Consider the following 22,425-nt stretch of genomic DNA (forward strand, 5'->3'; position numbering starts at 1 on the left):
TTTTAAAATCTTTCCTTTTATAATGTCCTCCTAAAGAAAGCAGTTGAAACGCCAGCGTTAGTACACAAGAAGAAAAAACCTGCTCAGGTTTCAATGATACAAGCAGCTGAAAAGTTATGGTTATAATTTAAATACCACCAGTGAAATATCTGACATCCACCTGAATTGATTAGGTCTGAATTTCGAGAATTAACCAGTTGAAAATGTTTCCAGTGATGTGGTCATAAAACCATCAGTGTAACTTTGTACTGAACATTGGGGGGTCAATATCTCTGTGTAAATAAATAAATAAATCTGGGTAAATTCCCAGATGATTAAACATGCAACTATTTTGCTGGTAATACCTGAAATGAGTAAAGAAAATCAATAGCCTATTTATGCAAGATAATTCATAATTTTATTGGGGAGGTTATATTGGTTGGGTCTGATTATTGGGGGGGGTCATAACCCCTCTAACCCCCCTGGAAATTACGCCCCTGCGTGAAACCCAGATAATTTAGACTTTTATTAGGAGTAGAGCTTCTTTTAATGGTCCTTACAGTAGTAATTAAAATATGCACAAAGGGAAACATGATTTCTAAAATAATTCAATAACAATATTAGTTTTCTTCAGACGGGAAGTTGCTGTCGGTCTATTTAACTTTTTTTTCCCCCCTCTCTGTATTTGCATATTTTCTAAGAGTACACTGGGCCGCATGTCTTTGTGTTTCTTACAAACTCCCTTTAATGTTTCTGTTGGCATGCAGTCATCCTTATTCAGCGTTTTGTGTCTCTGTGTGTATGTTTGTCTGTGATTCCAGTATAGTTTGTGTGCCAAGCCCCAGCTCATGTCGCTCACTAATCCCTCATGCAACAGTGACATCAGTGGTCCTGTTTTAGCAGGCGAAGAAGACGGAGGGGGGTCCGGTGATTATCTAATGCTCTCCCAGCCATCTGAGGAGCCCAGGAGAACCACTTCTGATATTTTTACTAACATATAAGCTGTTTTGGAGGGCTAGAGTCAGGCAGAGTTACAGACGGAGCAGGAGTGCATGTTTTTTCTAATTCTAATCCGCTCTTTAGGCCATGGGGCCGGTGCGGTAATTAAGATTGCACTGTTGGGTATGGATCTGGCACGAAAGTTACTGTACACTAATGATTCCCGATTCTTATTTGTGGTGCCTGTTGTTTGGACTTGTTGTCATGTATTTGGCTGGACTCAGAAGGAGGAGGGGCTGACTGCTATGGAAAGGTTCCCGATAAGATTACAGCACGCTGTAGTGTCGCTGGACCGGGCAGCGTCCAACTTAGACTGTCCTTCTGCTTCACTGGCTTTACCTGGACTGAGAAGGAGGAATAAAAATAACACGCACCTGATCAATAGTTGCACATGGTTCACAGTAAAGATAACACACTGATGACAGGTGCTGTAAGTAGAGGATTTACAGTTGATAAATGATAGTGGGGTGAAAGGAAGAACGTGTAATAAAATTGAGGTGTTATTTAGGAAGAGTAGATGTGAACATAAGGGAAGGTAAAACAGGCCTGCAGTGTAGTTGTACTAGTGTTGAAGTAGGCCACTGGAAGAAGGGGAGGTTTTGGTTGCCCCAGAGCCCTGGATAGCTTAGGATTGACCAGGTCTTACAGGGATTTCATGGTAATCTGGATAAGGACAGAAATACCTTGAAGGTGAACGCTGGAGAAAGTGCTCAGCTTCTTGTGGGTCTGTCTTTAATTAATTGTCACGCACTGGTGGTAGATATACAAAAACATAATATTTAACATGTTTGGAAAAAATTAACAGGAGTTGTGCAGTTTGAAAGAAGCAGTTATTTATGAGGCAGGGAAGGTGTAATCAAATATGCCATTGTGTGAGATATGGAGTTTTACAACCTGAAATATTTCAAGTACTCTCAAGTTTGTTTGGTTTGTTTTTTTTAATTATTATTATTATTATTATTTTTTAAATATCTCCTATATAAATAAATGACCACGTTCACTCTTTGATCTTATACACTTTCTCCTCTTTAGTTTGTCGATGCTGCCTTTAAAGATCAGAACTTTAAAGTTGGATTGTGCTTGTGGTTCTGTAGGATCCTAAAAAAAAAACCCAGATGGTGTGTGGTTATAGTGTGAGCACACTTTGAACTTACGTTTATTCGGGCGATTTGAAATGATGGAACATGATTGGAAAATGGACATATTTAGAAAAATCCAGCCACAGGAGATGCATAAAAGTCGACCTGTGTCGATGTGATCTGTCTTTGCTGGCATGCAGTAGTATAGTAAACATCCATGAGAAGTGTTTCTCTCCAAGTTTCATGAATGCGACTCTTTTCTGCTCCTCATACAACCCTCATCACTTGGCCTGACGGAATGAGCTGCTGTTCAGCCAAGCCTCAGTTACTCTCCTTGGCGCTGTGTTGCACAGATCACATACAAACTTGGGCTGTGATGGATACAGCGAATGCATGCATGCAGGCAGTCCTGGGCACGTCGTGAAATGAGGGAATGCAGCATTCACTCTGACTTTGCAAAGACACTGTAAATGGCAGACATTGCACTGGACCAGCAGTTCACACAACCCCGGTGGGTTCTGGGAAATCTGAAGCATTGCTTGCAATGTGTGGAACACCAGTTAGAAACAGGGACAGGTCACCAAGGATGCAGTAACCTATCCGTTTTCTGCAAACTCTGTATTTTTAAACCACGGACGTCACTCAAAGGCGTTTGGGACTGAATTCCAGGACAAGTTCAGTCTCCTGTGTGTTTCTCAGTGTCTTCCCTCTGTGTGTGTGTGTGTGTGTGTGTGTGTGTGTGTGTGTGTGTGTGTCTGTGTGCACATTCCCGTATGCTTGAGTTTCCGCACTATCTGGTGAGGTAGGAGAGATGTCACTGCAGACAGAATAAAGGTCAGGGTGTATTCTGAAAGCACCCGCTCGAAAAACAATGAATGTGTGTGCGTGTGTGTGATTAGAAGTTTCAGGTTTTTTGGACAGCACGTGTAAGCAGTAATTCACAACACTGCAGGAAAAGCATTTCAGCTTTCAGGTTTTTAAAACTTGACGTCAAGCAGCATTTTCAGAATTTATTTAGACCACAGTCTTTAAATTCATGCCATCATGAATTCCCTCCACAGAGCAAATACTTACCTTTACTTACTGTAAATGTACCAAAGAAATTATCTAGCTGCTGCTAGCTTCCTTAGCTAACACTACAGATCAGGAAGAAAAGCTATTCTCACTCTCTCCTGTCAAATTATTCAACTGAATAATTTCACCACTTTTTAATAAGATGGTAGCAACGAGGGAAATACGAAAGTGGACAAGGGTACAAAATTTCGAGTGTTTGAGGGGGTGTGAAAAAATCTGTTTTGTATTGTGATTGCTGCATAACAGAAGTGATTTTCTGACAGATATGATGCTAGATGGCAAATTATTGACATAAAATATGGGGAGAGTGGCCCTAATATGTAGGAGGTGTGCACGAGGAATGTCATAACACCAGAAATGTAGTCGTTTGTATCAATATCAGTAGAACTGCATGACTGTCCCTCCCAAAACAAAGGGATTTATCTCACGTACTTAAACATAAAATACTTTATTATATATTCCATTATTATTTTACTCCTTTATTATTAAATAGTATTACAATGGACAGGGTTAGATCATTTTAAACTTGGGGGGGGGGGGGTCATTTCAAACATGTAAATATAAAAAATAATAACATTTATGGGAAAGTCATTTTAAGTAAATGAAAAAATTACTAGAATGGTGATACAGACCGTTTATTTAAAATGTTAACATTATATTTTGTTGACAGGACGCAGACTAAATTGTGAGGATGCTTGCTGGGTAGCCTATTGATGCTCCTTTGAGATATAACGTTAGCTACATGATGTAAGTTTAAGCATTTGTATAACATTAACAGCTGCTAGCATCTGAACTTACAGAAAATAGTTGATTTCACAACAGCAGTGTCAGCTGTCTCAAACAAAATGGTAACATGTAGGCAGGATAATACTGTGATGTCAAACTGAAACTCCTTCACCTCTTTGAACAGGTCTGGATGCCGGTCTTTCAGGTGTGTCGCTGAATTAGAAACATTCCTCCCTTTGTCTGAAAAGCATAATAGCATTGTTTTTAATATCGCTTTTTTGGAAATCGCTAATCAGTCAATTAATCTCCCTTATCATCAATGAGTCAGTGTGCCATCTTCCACATGTATGCTCCGTTACATTTAAATCATGAGTCGGATTCAGAGATGGAAGCGACGTCATTCTCAAGCTGACGCAGTTCCAGTAGTAAAAACAGAATAGCAAGAAATACAAGATCTATTTTACTCCGAGCTAGGTAGAGCCATTCATCCGTCACTAGCAGTCCAATGCAATGGTCATTTCTGTGTATGGCTTATTTAATGAGTCACACATGCACAAAAGCACAGGTTCCAGGTTTTACAGTTTTATGGGCACTGTGACACCCTTGTGACACAGTGTGACGTTTCTAAGTTGGAAATCAAAGCTTCTGCTTCAAATGGAAGGCAGCAGTTGTTTTTCCTTTGCTTGTGGTTATTTAGCATGTAAGGATAGATTAGACCACTTGTAGGCTTAAGCTGCACCCTTAATATCCAGAAGAGTTGCAACCTTGGCTCATATGCTTCATGTTATACTTGCACTATACGCTGTTATCATAAATGTCGACTCTGGTGACATCGTCCATTGAGAAATACTGTAATAGATTTGCAGTGATGTGGTGACCAGAGCTGTGGATTACTGTCGATTAGACTTGTAGTGAAGACCGCCTAAACCAAGACCAAGACAATACCAAGACCAGAGGGTATCGAGAACAAGACAAGACCAAAACCAAGACCAAAGTCGAGACGAGACCGAGACAAAAAAGTCTTTAAAGTGCAGCCAGATGCTGCTTCGTTTGCGGGCGTCAGGCATATTTATGTGTTTTTGCTATGCACTCGCACAGCCCTCCTCACCGCTGTCTACTGTCTCACTCACTTACTGAGAGGACAGACGCACGCTCCACTTGACTGTCGCGTCTCTCACCCTCTCTGTTTTTCACATAATGATATTATCCTATATCCTCGCATGTGATTGGTCACAATATGGAGGGATTGGAGCATAGCTGAGCCACTATGTGAGAGCTGAGCAGCGAAAGGAAATTAAGTGAGGAGCCTGCTCTCGCTCAATGGGAGTAGACTCTTCTGATTCACTACAAAGCACTCTCTAAGCACGGCTCTTAGAGCTGATGCTTTTGCGCATGACACATTATGGAACGTTACGTTGTGTGTCATACTGTTGACTCCAAATCTCCCGACCACTATGTCGATCTGAGACAGCAAGACCAAGACAGCGAGACCAAGACAAGACCGAGGGATCTGAGACCAAGACAAGACCAAGACCACGTAAAAGTGGTCTCGAGACATCCAACTCTACTGTCGATATTTGGTGACTTGTAGCAATCATGATTCAATAACCGTTGGTGAGGAAAGGCAGTATTCTCTGAGAGAGAATCATTTGAGGGTTTCTCTGGGGTCCTGACCCAAGACACCAGCAGCTTCATTTGGGTTCTGTGGATCAGGCCTATCCCTTGAGTGCTTAAAGATCTTGAGAGTTTGGAGGCTGGGTAAAAGTTGTAGTCTACAACTAGTTGCTAAGTTGTCTTTAGCTCATCTGGCCAAAAAAGACAGTGAAGTCATACCTGCCCACAATTCACAAGAGCAGCTAATCTCCCTGTTGTATTGATCATCTAATGGGTCATCACCCAAATTCTGCAAAATTTTGGTTTTGCAGTCTGTGAATTGTGATAGATTGTGAGGCAAATAAGCTGCTACGTCACTGAAGCTCTGGTTTAATATGGTGCAGATCACTGAGCAGCCACTGGGAAGGCCACTGAGATGGAGGGTGCGTTTGGCCTGCAGTAACATTTAGGTTCATGCCAAAGTAACATCCATATCAACCCAAGGATCCAAGATTTCCCAGCAGAACTTTGCATTTTAATGAGAATATCAATGTAATTTGCTTGGTCCACCAGTGTTTTTAACATCATGTCGTGTTTTTAATTTGCATATCTATTCTAAAGGTACAATTCTGTTGTTAGCTTAACCACAAGCTTCTGTAATTTCTCTTTTTCTCATGTTTTATAATCTTGAATGTAATGGTACTCACACAGTGGTATTCAAACAGTGACCTCATTTCCAGAGCCTTAAGTGATATGTAGTTTTTAAGATTTATGGGGTCCTTAGGAACTTTTTTGTAAAGCTCTTTGTGAGTTGCACATAATTTCACAAAGATATGTTCACTATTTTGGATAGTTGGAGACCATCTCTTATCACTTAATATGAGATTTTGATTATTTTAGGAAAATAAGATGGTGTAATTAAGATTTTTAAACAGTTTGCAGTGGAAAGAACTACATTAATCTGTTTATGATAACCTATTAAAGTAATGAATTATTATTTTTTTTAATGGAAAGAAGTTTAATAGTTACCCGTTTGTCCAAATAGCATGGTTTGACTCGCATTACATCTCACTGTGATGTAAATGTGAACCCTTTTTTTTCTGTTTTTCTTTATTTTCCTGCAAACAGATTTATTCTTAAAATTCACCAAGAGCCAATTAATGAATACTAATTATTAGTTGGAGGATGACCTTAAATTGGTTTCCATTCAAAGGTAGGAATAGTGAGAACTATCATCAGAAGAATAAAAAAGAGAGAGAAAAAATAAATCAGTTAATGTAAAATTTATATTCATTCACTGTGGCAGCTTATTCTGCCCTGTCATGAACACATAACTGAACAATTTGCATAGTAAATGCAAGATGCTTGCATTGTTAATCTCAACATTGCATATGAGTCACATCGTCATATATCTAAAGAATGGAAAGAAAATTAGTTCAATGTGATTGTTCACTTCATGTAGTGTGTGTGTGTACTTTGCTGGACATAGTTTTTGTTTCAGGCGATTGGTCTTTCCTCCGTGTGTGTTCTGCCAGACTGAGAAAGAGACAGAGAGAAATGGAGAGAAAGCATGGATGTTCTGGGACAAACCGATCCACAGTGGCCTAGTTTCCCTCACTCATGCCAGCGACTCAACTAAAGTCTTCTGCCTGGCTGACTGTGGGGTTGGTCACTGTGGATAAAACATGTGGACAGAGCCAGAATACACATCGACGTAGTTATTTTTCAGAAAGGATGGACTGTAATTACATTAGCACATTAGTTGCATTTGTGATTTTATTATTTGTCCTTTATTATCTTATTCAGTAGTTATTTTATTACTTTTTGAGCATAATAAGGCAATGAAGGACCAGATGGATGAATTGAAAAATTCATTTGTCTTTTATTTGAGATGTAATGTTGGATTAAGCTAGACTGATTTCCAAACTGCTTTCAACACACAATTTTATCCTAGAGTGCAAAGGGATGGATCCATGTGCCATAAATATGGCAACAAAAGAATTCACACTGTGGACAGTTTTTATCTGTTAACCTCTGCATGTACAAAAAGTATTTGCCCCCTTCCTAATTTCTATGAAATATGTCACACTCAATTGTTTCAGATCATACAACAATTTTTTAGACAATGATAACCTGAGTAAATATAAATATAAAATAAATATAAAATGCATTTATAAATTTTGATTTCATTTATTATGGGGGGGGGGCTAACCAAATTCCCCTGGGCTTACGTGAAAAGTAATCGTGCCCATGAATCATGAATTAACTGATTAACCTCTAAGAGCTCATCGACTCAGAACAACATCTAAAGAACTTCAAAAGCATACCAGCAAACCCACCTCTAAATGTCTCAATAAAAACAAGTTCTGCAAAGAAGAGTGGGACAAAATTCCTCCAACGTGATGTGAAAGACTCACTACCAGTTATCGCAAACGCTTGACTGCAGTTCTTTCTGCCAAGGGCAGAACCACCAGTTATCAGGTTTTGGGAGTAGTTACTTTTTCACACAGGGCCAGGTAGGTTTGGATAAATTTGAAAACATCACTTAAAAATGCGTTTTGCATTTACTTGGGTTATATTTGTCTAATATTAAAATTTGTTTGCTCTGAATTTTTTAAGTGTGACAAATGTGCAAAACACCAAAACATTGGGACAGGAGCAATTTTTTTTTCACAGCACTGTAGATGAAGACGCTATGTTTTCAGAAAAATTAAAGAAAGAGTGGAAGTTATAGCATCATACCAGTACTGAAGGCTTTTGACGAATTTTGAAGATTATGTATCATAATTTTCTTTTCTTTTTTCTCCACCACAGAATTGTTCACTGTTCACTATGTGCCCTACAGTATGGTGTGTTTCCCAGTTTTCTGAAGTAGTATAGGTGCAGCTTGTTGTGGAAGTTTATTGTTTATGGCTGTGGTTGTGTATTCGGGCTTGTTGTTGTGAGAAAAGAATTGATGAGTCATCTGACACTTTTCTGATCTGTCGTTTGTAGTTTGTTCACAAGGCGCCAATTTGGCTACGAACACTCACGCAGTACTCCCCGAGCTGTAGTGAAACTGTAAAAAAGTGCAACACAAGACCGTTTGTCTTCAAAGTAAAGGTTTTTACTTTACAATGTTTTGGTTGCAGCAGAACTTTTACTTTGAAAGCATTTCTCTAATTTTGTATGCTCATAAACAATCATAAGGAGGTTTTTGGTCCAGTACCCTCTTTGCAGCTGATTTCAGCTATCAAGCACTCATCAAACAGCTGGAGATTACATGTTAGGGGTTGCTGACCGGTATTTAGACCTGTGTGACTGATAGGCCTCAGATGTCATATCAGTGGGAACTATATGAATGGATACTGTACACGAATAAGTAAAGCTATTAATTTGCCTAACATGTCAGTCTCAAGAAAGTCTTTGAAATAGTCACAAAATAAGTGAATTTGTGTTCATGGACACCAATTACACTGAGCCACACACTGAAGGCATTAGGTGAATTTCTCATAAAATGTTATATGACAGCTTGTGAAATAGTGATGAAACTGTATCTATTCATTACTGAAAAATAATACGAATTGTACCACTTTTATTTTGACAGAGTAACAAAGTGTGCAGTAGGAGACAGGATGTGGTGATAAATCACTCATTATTTATTTAAGAGACCCTAGTTACCTTAGATTGGTTGACCACCATTCTCAATAAAAGATATGCTGCTGGAATGAGATAAACTAATGTGTTTTACGTTTCGATTTAGTTCAGCTGAATTTGTTAAAGGTTTTAAATATCGGCTTGGTAGTCGATTCATCTGAGCTGGATATGGTCGCAAGTTTGAAACTCCTCTGTTACTCTTGGTTTCGGGGCAGATCTATAGGCAGTGGCCACACATGAAAGTGAATTATTCTCTTTGAGGTAACACACCCAGCATGGGCAGCTAGAAATACTATCTGAGTGGCTCAGCATGTGGTGAGGTTGATGTGTCAGGCAGTGCCATTTAGCCCATCACTTAGCTGAGTGTGTGTCAGGGTTGGTGTGTCCGACTGTGTGTCTGTCTGGTACATAGTGTGCATCCACACCTGTGGCTGGGACTGCTGCCCTTAATCAGTACTAATCAAGTACATTGATTCATCTCCATTTGATTCACACTTTTAGACAGGAACATGCACGTACACATACACAAACACACGCATGACACCCCACCGCTAGTTGTGAGGCCCAACACTTCTAAGGAAGAAATCTGATCTCATTCTATGTTACTGTGCCATCAGCTAGGCATATCATATTCTACTTAACCACATGTAGAGAAGTTTTAAAAGGAATAAACTCCTGAACTGATGAAGTGGTTTGAGGGAGCGGTGAAACGAAGAGAGAGTGTTAGGCACATGTTAGCTGGAGAGGGCTTGTCAAAGCGAGGGATCTAGAGAATATGGAGTAGCCGTTTTTCTAAGAAGTACGAGCAGGGCAGGCATCCCAAGATTCCCTGCATCCTGGTCCCAGCTCTGGGGTGGAGGAAGCTGTTTACTCTTTCTACAGTATCTCTCACTGCTGACGTCGGCGCACCGAACAATGTCATCCAATTTCCTGTTTTTCACTTTAGTGGAAAGCCACTCTCCCAGTGTGTATGGTCTAGTCTGTGAGTGTGTATGTGTGTGTCTGAGACAGAAGAGCTGGTGGTCTGGAGGAGAGGAGGAGGAGATCTATAGGGCCGGATACACTGGAAGCAGGATATAGGGTCAGAAGCAGCTCCACTACGTAAATACATTAGGTGTATCAAAAGAAAGTGGCAGCGGGACTTGCCTTGTGAAATAGCTAGTTCTTGTAATATTTCAAGATCACAATCATGAGAGGGTCCATGCCAGGCTTCATGCTATGCTCTGGTAGGCACTCGGTGAGATAAGTTGGTGAGCTATTAGGAACTACTGGCCAATAGGGTTAGCCATGTGTTACATGTTATGAGACACATGGTTTATCTAATCATGTGATGGATATCCTGTTTTATACCCATCATGACCACCTACAGGTTCTTTTTGTGTTCCATTATCTTTACAAACATGACAAGAATTGTCTAATGACTAGTTAGCTATGGTAAAACAACAGCTTCCTGTGGTTTCACTTTGTAGTCCATTAAATGCTATTAAATCAGGAAATGTGTACTTTTTCCCATTAAAAGAATCAGTAAATAATATAAAATAAACTGGTTTTGACTATGGGCAAATTGTGAATTGACTTAGAAAAAATATATATAGGTTAGCTAGCCACGTATTTAGATTTAGCTAACAACATCACTAGCTACACCAAAGGCTTCCTAGTTTTCAGCATTCCTAAGACTGAGGGTGTTCAGGTTTTCCAGTTTTTGTATTTCATTTTGGATAGGTTGACTTAGTCATACAAGCCTAGAGACTAGTTAGTGAGTGGTTGCTGGCTGATGCTGGGTGAAATTGGTCACAGAGAGAATCCTGTACTGCAAAATACCTTGTAATTGCTTTAGTCACTAGCAGATTGCTGTAGTCTCCCGTAGTTTGCATAAAAGATGCTAAGTTGCTTGCTTACTGGCTAATAACCGAGCTGAAATAAAACTCAAAAAGACAAACCTTTACACAAATTGGAAACTAATTATATTTGTCTTCAGATTAAAAGATGCACCCTTTGGTGCTCAGCGCTACACTAAAAATGTTTCAAAGTCTATGGGAAAATAGCCCTTGGATTTCATCTTCATAAACACATTTGTCATGAGTGTATGGCCTCAGTCATTTATTTTGTTCAATCCAAGAAAGGAGAGTTATCTAGCATATTCTCAATGGCTAATGAATTGGAGTAATAGGTTATTAGCTAACGCGTGCGTGAATCCTCAGTGAATACATCAGGTTTCAAAACCCCAGGATGATAAGGCCAAAAATGCTCATCTCAAAAAAAGTGGCAAGGGTGGGGGGCATGTGTGACTGTGAAAACTGCTTGCTCATTGGCTAACAACTTATAGCATGGATCATCCTCATTTTTAGTGCAACCAAGATTGTCAAAGTAAGTATGATTTTATTTATTTTACCTTTTACCAAGAACCTGAACCCATAAACTCATCAGGAAATGTTTGGCACAAGTTGAGACAGAAAGCCAGTTTTCCGTAGATTTCTTTTAGCAACCACAGCTACAGCCATCTGGTGGTCTTCAGATAAAATATAGGTTTAAGGCATTTATGCGTTTCTCTTTATGCTATGGCATAATTTTTCGGACCCTACTTTTATATACGTCTGATCTCAAAGCTTCAAAACAGGATTTTGGGTGCCAGTGGGTGAAATCATGGTAGCTATCCGAGTAGGTGTCTATGGTTGACAGCTGAACGGCCTATTAAAAACAACTCACAGTAGGTGCTTGCGTATACACTGATCTGAGATCAGTTTGAAAGGATTGGGTATAAATGGTCACAGTGGTGGGGTGGTTTTTGAAAATGTGTTTTATTCATTGTATATTTTTCTTGCAATGTAGGTTTACCCATAGATTAAAACAAAGAAAAAAATCAGGGGTACTGCAGACTGTCTTAAATACTTCTCTAGATGACTGCAGATGCCTAGTAGCTCTCATGTTTGGTCATATTGGCCCAAACGAACAAAAAGGTGTGATATCACACGATATAACTTTCTTTGAAGTGGCCAGCCTGCAAAATGGCCTCTCAGTGAATGAAAAAACAGACGCAGTTCTGTGAATTTTAGTGAACTTTTTTTTAGGAACTTGTCAAAGTGGGTTAGAGGGCCTGAAGACTCCAAGTTCACCATGTGCCAACTGGTGTGTTGTAATTTGATTTTGCTCATGCTGGTATATCGACATAATGTGACCCGGGCTGAGTGTATCAGATTTTGGCCATGATGTTACTGATCTACATTAATTCAGCGTCTGTACTGAGCTGCTTTAGTCACTGTGTGCTGCTGACTCAGTGTTTGGTACCACTGCGTGCCTGGCTGAAAAATTACTCCAATAACTTTACAGATTGCCATACAAACTAAAAATATTGAGGGATAAGATTTGATCATGGTGCTTAAAGCTTAAATAACGGCTTATTTATGTGTTTATTTACTTGTGGTTTATACTTCAATAAAGCACAAATCGTGACAGCTTTCAAGGATAGTTCACTTTGTTTTTGTATTTATGGACAAAAAAAACCCCATTACCTATTCTTCAATATAACATCCCTTATTTCATGCTTACCCAGTGTAAATCCTAAATAGAATTTTTCTCAGATTACTGCAAAATAATTACTTATTGGTAATTAAAATAACCCCCCAGCTTTTTAAAAAATATTCTCTAACATTTGATTATAATGAGAACTTTTTTTTTATATTAATAAACAATATTTATGTGAAAGAAACACTTGAACCATTCACTTAGGTTTTGTTTTTTTGTCTAATAACTGTGTCTCTGAATCAGTCAGCAGGAATTTGTATTAAGATTTGTAGAGAGATGACATGATAATATCATCATGAAGGCCCCGTGTACACATGCATGCATGCGCACGCACACATGCAGGCACAGACTCTGACACAAACACAGATTTCCCAGTGTGACTGGTATAACGCGGCAGCATGTAGGGCGGGACATTGCTTACCTGGGCGCGCACACTGTGTCTGTACTGCCAGGCTGCCTGGCCTACATGCTCACTCACTTCCCCTGTTTTGTTTGCTCCTGGTTGAGGGCCAACATGATGTTTGCGGGATGCAAATGCTTGTCTGAATGATTCATTGCAGTGTGTGCGTTTGTGTACTGTACAGGAGAAGTATGTTGCCTGAAGAGGCTGGCAGACTGGTTCAGCTGTGTGCGTGTGCGTGTGTGTGTGACAAGGGCTGGCTCTGTGAGTTACACAATCTCAGCTGCAGTTGTATTTGTTGTATCGTTGTCAGTTGAAGACAAGTCTCCCGGGATGGTGAGACTCTGGTGTGTTACTGCTTGTGCTACGCCTCAGCTAGCTGGATACTTTATAGCCAAATGCTACACACTAAAGGAGTTGTGTATATAGTACTGCATGATTTATTGAAATATAGCATATGAGGCAGAAATTTAGTTTATACAATCCTAATGAGATTGAAAGTCAATATTTGGCATGATCACATTTATTCTTCAATACAGCCTGAACTCTCTTAGGGAGCTTTCTTGTCATTTCTTTAAGTAGTTGTCAGGAATAGTTCTCCACGCTTTCTGAAGGACATTCAAAGCTCTTCTTTGGATGTTGGCTGCCTTTTGTTCTCTTGTCTGTCAAGTAGGGCTGCCACGATTAGTCGACTAGTCACGATTACGTCGACTATCAAAATCGTCGACGACTGATTTAATAGTCGACGCGTCGTTTGAAGCTTTGTAAGATCACAAAAGACGCAGGAATAAGTAGTAGGATTTAAGAGTGTAATAACGGACTGAAACAGAAGATGGCAGCACTGCATGTACAAGGATGCCAGCTGCCGTTAAACCCCGAAGAAGAAGAAGTAGCTCTGTCCCAGAATTCATAGCGCAGCCCAGCTCAGTTTCCAACAATGGCGGCAGCTAGTTAGTTTTAATATTACTCTTATTATTCTTTCTGGGTTACAAAATAAACGTTTAACATATTTTCAGGCGAGAATGTAACTATGTAAACCTCAAATATCTGCTCAGTTTATCAAGACACCACATATTTTCAAAAGCGCTCCGACGTTTTCGGAGACGTCTGTTAACCACTAGCTCGATAGCTAGCCGGGGGAAAGGCTCACTAGAGCCCGTGAGAACACCGGACTCCCGGCAAATGGTTTTCAAACCCACCGCCGTCTTTCGCTACTCAGGTTAAACATACATAAGTCACTTAGATAACTTAAAAATGTTATTGTTTGGCTTTTTTTTTTAGTATTTTATTTGTTCCTGAGTAAATCGGTTTGCCTGAGATTAAAGTTATAGTTTTTACACAGCTGAATAAACGTCAAGCAGACAACTGGTTATCAGAAGTGTGAGATGCTCGAGAATATACTCCGGTGTCCCGTTATATTTTAGATGGCAAGGAGTTTATTAAACTGCACCGAAACAATCTGCAAATTTCATTAAAATTTAATAAACTATCATCTTGTCTTTATTTTTAGTTAGCACATACTTTAAACACTTAAAGCTGTAAGCTAATGATAGTTATATAAGAGCAGATGCTGCTGGTGCAATAAGCTGTACGTTTTACGTCCAATGGATGCATGATCTGATTAGTCGACTAATCGCAAAAATAATCGGTGACTAGTCGACTATCAAAATAATAGTTTGTGGCAGCCCTACTGTCAAGATGATCCCACACTGCTTCAATAATGTTGAGGTCCGTGCCCTGGGGAGGCCAATCCATGACTGACAGTGTTAAATTGTGTTTTTCTATCCAGGTATACTTTTACTGTATTGGCAGTGTTTTAGGGATCAGTGTCATGCTGAAAAGTTAAAATGTTGCCAATCAAAAGCTTTCCATATACTATTGGGTGTTGGATCAAAATCTGAATGTTCTTCATTCATAATTCAATCAGTTTTGACAAAATCTCCAACACCACTGACTGAAATGTGGTCTCAAACTATATTTACAGTGTACACTCATGTACTGTTATTCCTCTCTCCTGACCTTCTCTATACATGCTGATGTCAATTTGAACCAAAAATTTCTAATGTGGATTCATCACTCCATAAGAACTGTTGGCACTTATTTTCAGTTCAGTTCTTGTGTAATTTGGCATACCTGAGACTTTTCAGACTCCATGTTTCCCTTCCTTGAGAATGGCTTCTTGACAGCCATCCCTCCACTGAGACCATTTCTGATGAGACTTGTCCAGTTTCCCAGTTTCCTCTTTTACGGCTACACTACACACCATGTTTTCAGCTAATCGCTCACTTGTTGTTGAAAAATTGTATTTTATGGCTGTCAAATTTTTGACAGATTCAACTAAAGGAATGGGAACAAATTATGTATATTATTTCTAACCTAGGTTGCCTGTTATGTGTAGACCCAGCACTGCTTTATTGCTTGAGTTAGATGCCTTTTTAATGATTGAATAATTCATAGACCAGTGCTAAACTGCTTCAAAAACATAAAAACATTCCCCTGAAAATGGTCAGGTACAAAGACTGGACTGGAAATAAGTGAAAAAGCTGCCCGTGTCCAAAGAAAAAATTTGAAAGACCTTCAGAAAGTCTGGAGAACTATTGCTCGAGACCACTTTAAAAAAAATTACAAGAAAATCTGGCTTCTCTGAAACAAAATGTAAAGAAATGAGGGGTAATTTTTGCGCTGTACTGTGTACTTTACATGCATCTCAGTGTCATTTACCCAGCTGCAATCAAAACGAGAGAGAAAGTTTTGTTTCATTCTCATGGCAAAATGAAATGATTGAAGCAGAAGATGTTATTTGCATGTCATTTGATCTGGCACGAGGGCAAAGAAATCTAGCAACAAAATAAACTAGATGTTGTTGAGCTAAACCCTTCTAGAAGAGCATGGGTTTATGATGTTTCTATATGACCGTGCAAAAATGTAGCTGGACACTTCTTTATGTGTGCGCATACCACATCAGGCTATTTTGCCACCAGATCCTAGTTCATGTGAAAGATCAGATGATCACAGAGCATCACAGCGCTTGTAGCCTTTCTGGTCCCATACTTCTTGTTTGTGGTCAGCTACAACAAACAGCCTAGTGTCATGATGACGTCAGTTTGGCTACAACCCAGGGCTAATCAGCTTCTCCCCCCCCCCCCTCTTTGTTGTTTCATGGAGCTTTCAGAAGGCTTACAATTTAGCAAGAAGTGATTTACTGCAGCCCAGCACACTCTGAAATTCCTCTCTGTATTCCTCCTCACATGTGTAGATTGTTTACGGAGAAGAGGAATTCTAGAGGGATGGCGGTCCGCAAGGGGCTTGGTTGCTATGGTTACTAACCCCTGAGCTGGGTTCCATTTAGCAGGAAGGAAGCTAAATTATTTGCAGACAGAAATGAGAAAGCTCATGTAAGGAAAGTGTAATGAGTGAAAAACCTGTCAGTGTGATATTTGCCCTTTAAAAAAAGTTCTTTCAAGTCTCCTGTTTAGGAGAAATTGGAAGACTAAATTTCAAACATTTGTTTTAATTGAGTTGGTGATGAGAGAAGTATGCAGGTATGTAATACAAATTATGTAGAAACACAAGACAAGATTATGCAATTTAAAATTTTGGAGTGCAAAAAGGAAATGAATGTGTGCGAAACAATAGACAGGCCTGGGTTATAGAATAAAGGACTTTTTTTTTTCTTTTAAAAAGTATCTTGATTATTAATTAAGAAAAATCAAAATTGGTTAAAAGATATAGTGTGAATGTTAAAGAGGGTTAGAGTTAGTGTGATATTTCTAGTTGAACAGAAGTAAAATGTAGCGTCAACTGAAAATATTACTTGAGAAAATACTTGTTTATATTTCACTGCTGTCTTTAATGAGATGTCAGATAAGTACATTTTAACATGTTGCCATATCTGTTATATTTAATAGCTCATACTTTAATACCTTTTAGAAATTTTGTTAGATTTCCTTATAAAAGTTTTAAACTGATGAGAATGTGGTTCAGAAAAATGAGTTACTGTTGTTTTCTGGAGCTTAGCCTGTTTAAAATACAGGCTAAGCTCCTGATCTGTTGTTTTCATATGAAAAAGTATCAGCGAATGATTTTTCTTTTCTTTTTTTTATTCATGAGCCAAAATATAAGTGAAATCACCATTTAGGATCACTTGCAGTGTATTTCTTTGTCTGTGAATCAATAAAAAATTTATATTTACATATAGTATGTGATACATTCCTTTGGCATTACAGCAATTTTTTTTATCTTGGTTAAATATGCATGGTCAACTTGTAGCAATGAATATAGTTACTTATGTCAGTGCTTTCCTGCAATATTAAGGTCAGAAGAAAAGATAAAGGTGCGACATTTTGCTTAACTTTCTTATTTCTGGGAAATTACTGGGATCTATGGAACCATTTTAAACTGAAAGAGTGAAATGCTTTTTTTCTGATATTCTTCTAATGCCTGTATTCTTTTTGTTATCTTTCAGACCACATTAACAGAGGTGCAATTCGGACCAATGAAGTTATTTAAAGACCCACTTCAGGTATCGTAAAACAATAACTAACATGACTGACGCTCCTGTGCTTGAGTGTTTGAAGGCCTTCCGCGAACAACACGAGTGCTCCAGGGAAATATTCATGTCCATTCGTTAAGAAGCTTTTAGCTAAGTTGTAAAGCAAAACTTGGTGCGACTGTGAATATTTGGTGGAGTTGTTTTTTGCATTTTAGTATTTAAAAACTTTTGCTTGGAGTTTGGTGGAAATTCTTAAAGACCCCACAGCATGTCCCATGCAAAGATTCGAAAAAAGGAGAGATGGGGATTAAAACTGTTAATGGGCGTATTGTGTGCAGTACACCCCTGGGTTGTCAAGGCAACAAGGCCAAACATTTGTGACGACGAGCATACCATAATGAACAATGCACATTATGGAACAGCTGCACAGAGGGTCCATGGACCGGTTTCATTGCTGCAGACATTCTCAGATGTTCAGTGGGTCATTATACAGTTCGTGTGCGTTCCTTCGCCATGCGTCGCTGCTGTTGTATAAAACCTCAGAAACTTCAAGCTTTCAGCCATTTACGCAGTGTGGTGTGGTCTTTTTGTTTTTGTTTTTTCAGGGGTTTTGACATTTATTTTATTGTTTTTATTAGATTTTTTTTTAAGCAGAAATAAGAATTTACTGTCGTTCTACCCAGTAGAGCATACACGGATTATGAAAAGAGGATAAAGTGAAGTGGCTTCAGAAATGCCTTAAACCTGCATTTTTGCTAGTAGCTAGCAGGGGGCAACTCATCTGGTCCCAAAAAGTCATTGTACAGTTGTATAGAAGGTTTTACAGTCGCATGATGTATATCTGTCCGCCATCTTGGACGTATGACACTGTAGGATCTCCAGCCACATGGGCCTAGAGACTGATCATGACCCCTGATGGCGGACAGCTAGGGAATAATTTATGTTTGCCAGTTGGCAGAGAACCACCTATGATTGCTTTGGTTGCTAGCATGTTGCAATAGTTTGCATGGAAGACAATGATTTGTCTGCAAACACTTGCCAACTACTCTTCAGGCAGTAGTGAAACTGAAAAGTGTGACACAAACCTTTGAAACATGTTTGGTGCAGCGCTGAAGCACTATTTTTAATTTGAAGGCAAATATTTCCCATTTCAGGTTTCTATTTTTTGCTACTGCTCTGCTAGTGGTTAGCAAGTGTTTGCAAATAAGTCTGCATCTTTTATGCAAACTACAGGTGATCACAGAAATCTGCTAACAGCCAAAGCAATAAGATTGAGGTTTTTGGTGCTGCACCTAAGATGCAACTAAGTTTACCTAGCAACATTTAAGGAAACCACTTGCCAAAGAGTTGGGGAATACATAATTTTTCCCCTTTAACTGTTGGTTGCAATGACGCCATGCAGGAAATCTCTATAAGAAAGCGCTCAAAAAATGTATTGATGAAATAATGAAATGATATTCTCAGTTGCTAGTAAATCATGGCTCTGCATACAAAAGAATACAAGCTTAAGCTATGTATGCTTTAGGGTGTGGCTACAAGATCACAATGAACCTGCATTGTCCCCTGGCTTCTTAGTCAGAGTCACCCTGTGCTTGTCACACCCTCTTTTAAAAGGCCAAAACGGAGATGACAAAGGACTTATGTCGAACCCTCAGACATACCGCATGAATTAAAATAGACATTAGTTGCACAGCTGGGGCATAGCACGTAACATGGTGCATTTTTACAAAAATAAAATTGCAACAAATTCTCATAACAGTGATGGTTTGAAGGTGCTGGATATATTAGAAGTCGTGCATTGTAATGACATATATAAGTGCACAGACTGCTTCATTGTCTGATGCGCTCCACAGTGACCACAGTAGGAAAGCGAGGTAGAGAGATATCCCCTTCCTGTTTTTGTCACTCACAGCTGATCCTGTCATTCCCTCCTCCTCTCTGCTCCTCCTCTTTTCTCGCGGTCCACAGGATCTGGCCGGGCCCTCTGTTTTCAACAATGATGTTTTCTAGACTGAGTGATCAGACTCTGCCAAACCGCTCACTACCCCCTTCAAACTATTTTTTTCCCCTCTGGATGTCATTGTCTGTCTGCTACTTTCTCTTTCTGGTACATCTGACTCTTTGGAGCATGAGCAGGGTATCCTGATTTTCAGAAATTTTTTTCTTTAAATGTCCTTTAAGATTATAGATTTTATTTTTCCCTATCAGTTGTAACTGGTTTTTTCTATTATAAGCAAGGCATATCTGTCTAGGCCCAGCAAGAATCCCCTAAGCAGACCTTATCGTGGCCTATATTGCCCTGTTCCTCCAGCTCTGCAGGAATGTTGACTTTTCTACCAACATCCCAATGTGGAATTCTGATCTAATTCCCTGTGCGTACCGAACATAGCTCTAGGATTCAGAGGTGATGTATTTATGACCCGGACACTTAATGCCGCTTGTAGGAAAAATGCTCACATGAGGAATATGGCTTGGATTGGCAACACCTCTCTCAGACATAAGGACTCTGTGCTTCGAGCCTGAGGCTATGTTTTGCTACTTAAATAATACCATGCCAATTGTCAGCATGAATCAGAAAGACAACTGTCCAAACAGCCAATCCTCTATCCCCTCATTGTGTGGAGGACAGAGCTTCTACTTTTCTCAGCAAAATCAGGTCTTTGTATCCTAACTCAACCTTACAGGTGTGATGCAAACTTAAAACTGCAGAACAAGCTTTCTTTTCTTTACGTTCACACTGCTCCCTGCCAACAGTTGGAGATGACGTCTGTTTGAGAGGGTGACTCATGAATCTACTCTTAGTGCGGCACTGCTCTTGGAGGCAGGCCTAAAGCTCTGGTCCAGTATTTGCGCATGTAATGGGGTTATTTGAAAGTATGGTGGCAGAGGGAGAGAGAGAGCCTATTCTCAGGTTTGACGATAGCAGCAGCAGCAGCTCGTTGGGCCACAGCCTTGGCAGACTGGTGGAAAGGCCCACAGCCAGTGAAGGCCACCTGGATTAATTGTGCTATAGCTCATGGCAGCAGACAAGAAAATCTCATGCATCTGAGTACGAGCTGATCAATCAGGGCCTACCCACTGGAGGCCTGAGGTCACACTGCAGGCTGATTAGAATGACACATGCAAATGACCACAAATGCGACAGTGATGTTTTGACAATTCAGATCCCAAATCCCTGTAGCCATTTTTTTTTGCTACAGAACTGATGATATAGGGCCAGGGTACATCATTTGTGATTAATCTAATTTCCTTAATGGAATCACAACTTCAGAACGATTTGCACGGGAGTTCTCCAGGGTTGTGCAATAAATATTTTCAGATTCCTTTTAATAATGCAGCTACTCTGTAGTTGTCACACATCCAACCAGTAGAGCATAATTTCATAGACTCACTTTGTTAACAAAAGACTGATTATATGAATCAACAGAATCATTATCACAATTCTTTAGGTCAGATGTTTGAGTGCCACAGTAGATTTAGCCCATAGACTTTATATAATGGTATTGTCCTAATTACTCCCTTACTATTTGGATAATATCAATTACTAGTTAAAAAACAAACAAACAAACAAAACCAAAAAACCCCAATAATATTTGAATCCATCATGGCGTCACTCAATGGTTTTTGAAGTTCTGTTCCAAAACCTTGAGGGCGGCACTGTGGCTGGCACCACCTTACTTTTAGAACCAGGACTGACAGCCACTTTTCGGTCCTTAATGTTTCGTAAATGTAAGCCACGATGAATTTTACACAGCAGAGATGTTTAATAAGTGTCCGGCACTTTAATGTAGACTTATCATTTACCCACCGAAGGTTGCCACTTGCGTGCTTTTGTCTTTGTTGTCCATGCTAGCAAACTGAGTGTAAAATCTGTTTGCATACATCATTTCTTACTTAGGAGACTCTTTTAATGTGTTTCGTTTTTACCCCTCCTCATTTATTATTCCACTGGAATATTAACTGTGGTGCTAATAAATGTCTTTTATATTATGATATGTGCTTAGCCATGTCTCTTTTACAGGTACTTTTAGTTTTTGCCAAAGAGGATAGTCAGAGTAATGGCTTCTGCTGGGCATGCGAGAAGGCCAACTTCAGGTGCAGCATGGCGCGAACACCGGAGTCGGCTCTTGAATGCTTCTTGGAGAAGCATCATGACCTCGTCATCATTGACCACAGACATTCCAGACACTTTGACGCTGAAGCACTATGCCGGTAAGCAAGCTCTCCCATCATCTGTGCCCTTTCTTTGAGTGATGCGGTGTAGTGATCTGCAGCTTTTTTGTCCAGTATACCCGCACAGCTCTTTGCAGATGGTCTTGCCATTTTTTTTTTAAAGCTGGATGTGATTTAGCATTATTGGTGATATGAACATTGATAATTTTAAGCTGAGCTATCAGTGATTGACCAGTCAGGAGTTGAGTTTGCATTCAAATATCACTACCTCGTAAACTGTGACCATTTGTTCGGGCCATTACTTTCTGAGCCACTGACTTATTGCTATTTCAGCTGTTTATACCCAGTTTCCACTAGCTTCACATCATTTACACCTCTTTTTTTATCAACTTTTTCCATTACTTTTTTGTAGACTGTTTAGACATGCTTTGTAAATTGTTTTTACGCACTCTAGATCGTAGGACCTTAGAGCGAGATAAAGTTGTGCATATAAATTTACTTAATCACGCTGTGATTTTTGTTTTAACCAGCACAGCTGAAGTGAATTTGTTAGTGGCTGTCCTCTAAGGGCTGTGACTGAACAATTATGGAACTACTTTTCATGTGTTACAGTGCATTTGGTACAGCACTGGTGATTATGACTCTGTGTGGGGGTAAATGGCCAGCTCACTTTGGGTTCCCCGGCTACCACTGCATGGTACCTAGTGGAGTCATGTCACTGAGAAATGAACGGTGACTGCCTATACCACTCT

The 22,425-nt window shown here is 39.5% G+C and overlaps 1 protein-coding gene across 1 annotated transcript in view; it reads left to right on the forward strand.

Moving 5' to 3' along the window:
* pde8a (phosphodiesterase 8A) overlaps nucleotides 1-22,425 on the forward strand; it is a 51,383-nt gene that overhangs the window by 10,614 nt on the left and 18,344 nt on the right. Inside the window, exons 2-3 of the mRNA XM_063472919.1 lie at nucleotides 17,474-17,530; nucleotides 21,522-21,712. Of these exons, the coding sequence (XP_063328989.1) occupies nucleotides 17,474-17,530; nucleotides 21,522-21,712 (248 nt within the window). The remainder of the gene's footprint in view (nucleotides 1-17,473; nucleotides 17,531-21,521; nucleotides 21,713-22,425) is intronic.

This window comes from Pelmatolapia mariae, linkage group LG1, assembly GCF_036321145.2.
Source record: "Pelmatolapia mariae isolate MD_Pm_ZW linkage group LG1, Pm_UMD_F_2, whole genome shotgun sequence".
Taxonomy (NCBI): Eukaryota; Metazoa; Chordata; class Actinopteri; order Cichliformes; family Cichlidae; genus Pelmatolapia; species Pelmatolapia mariae.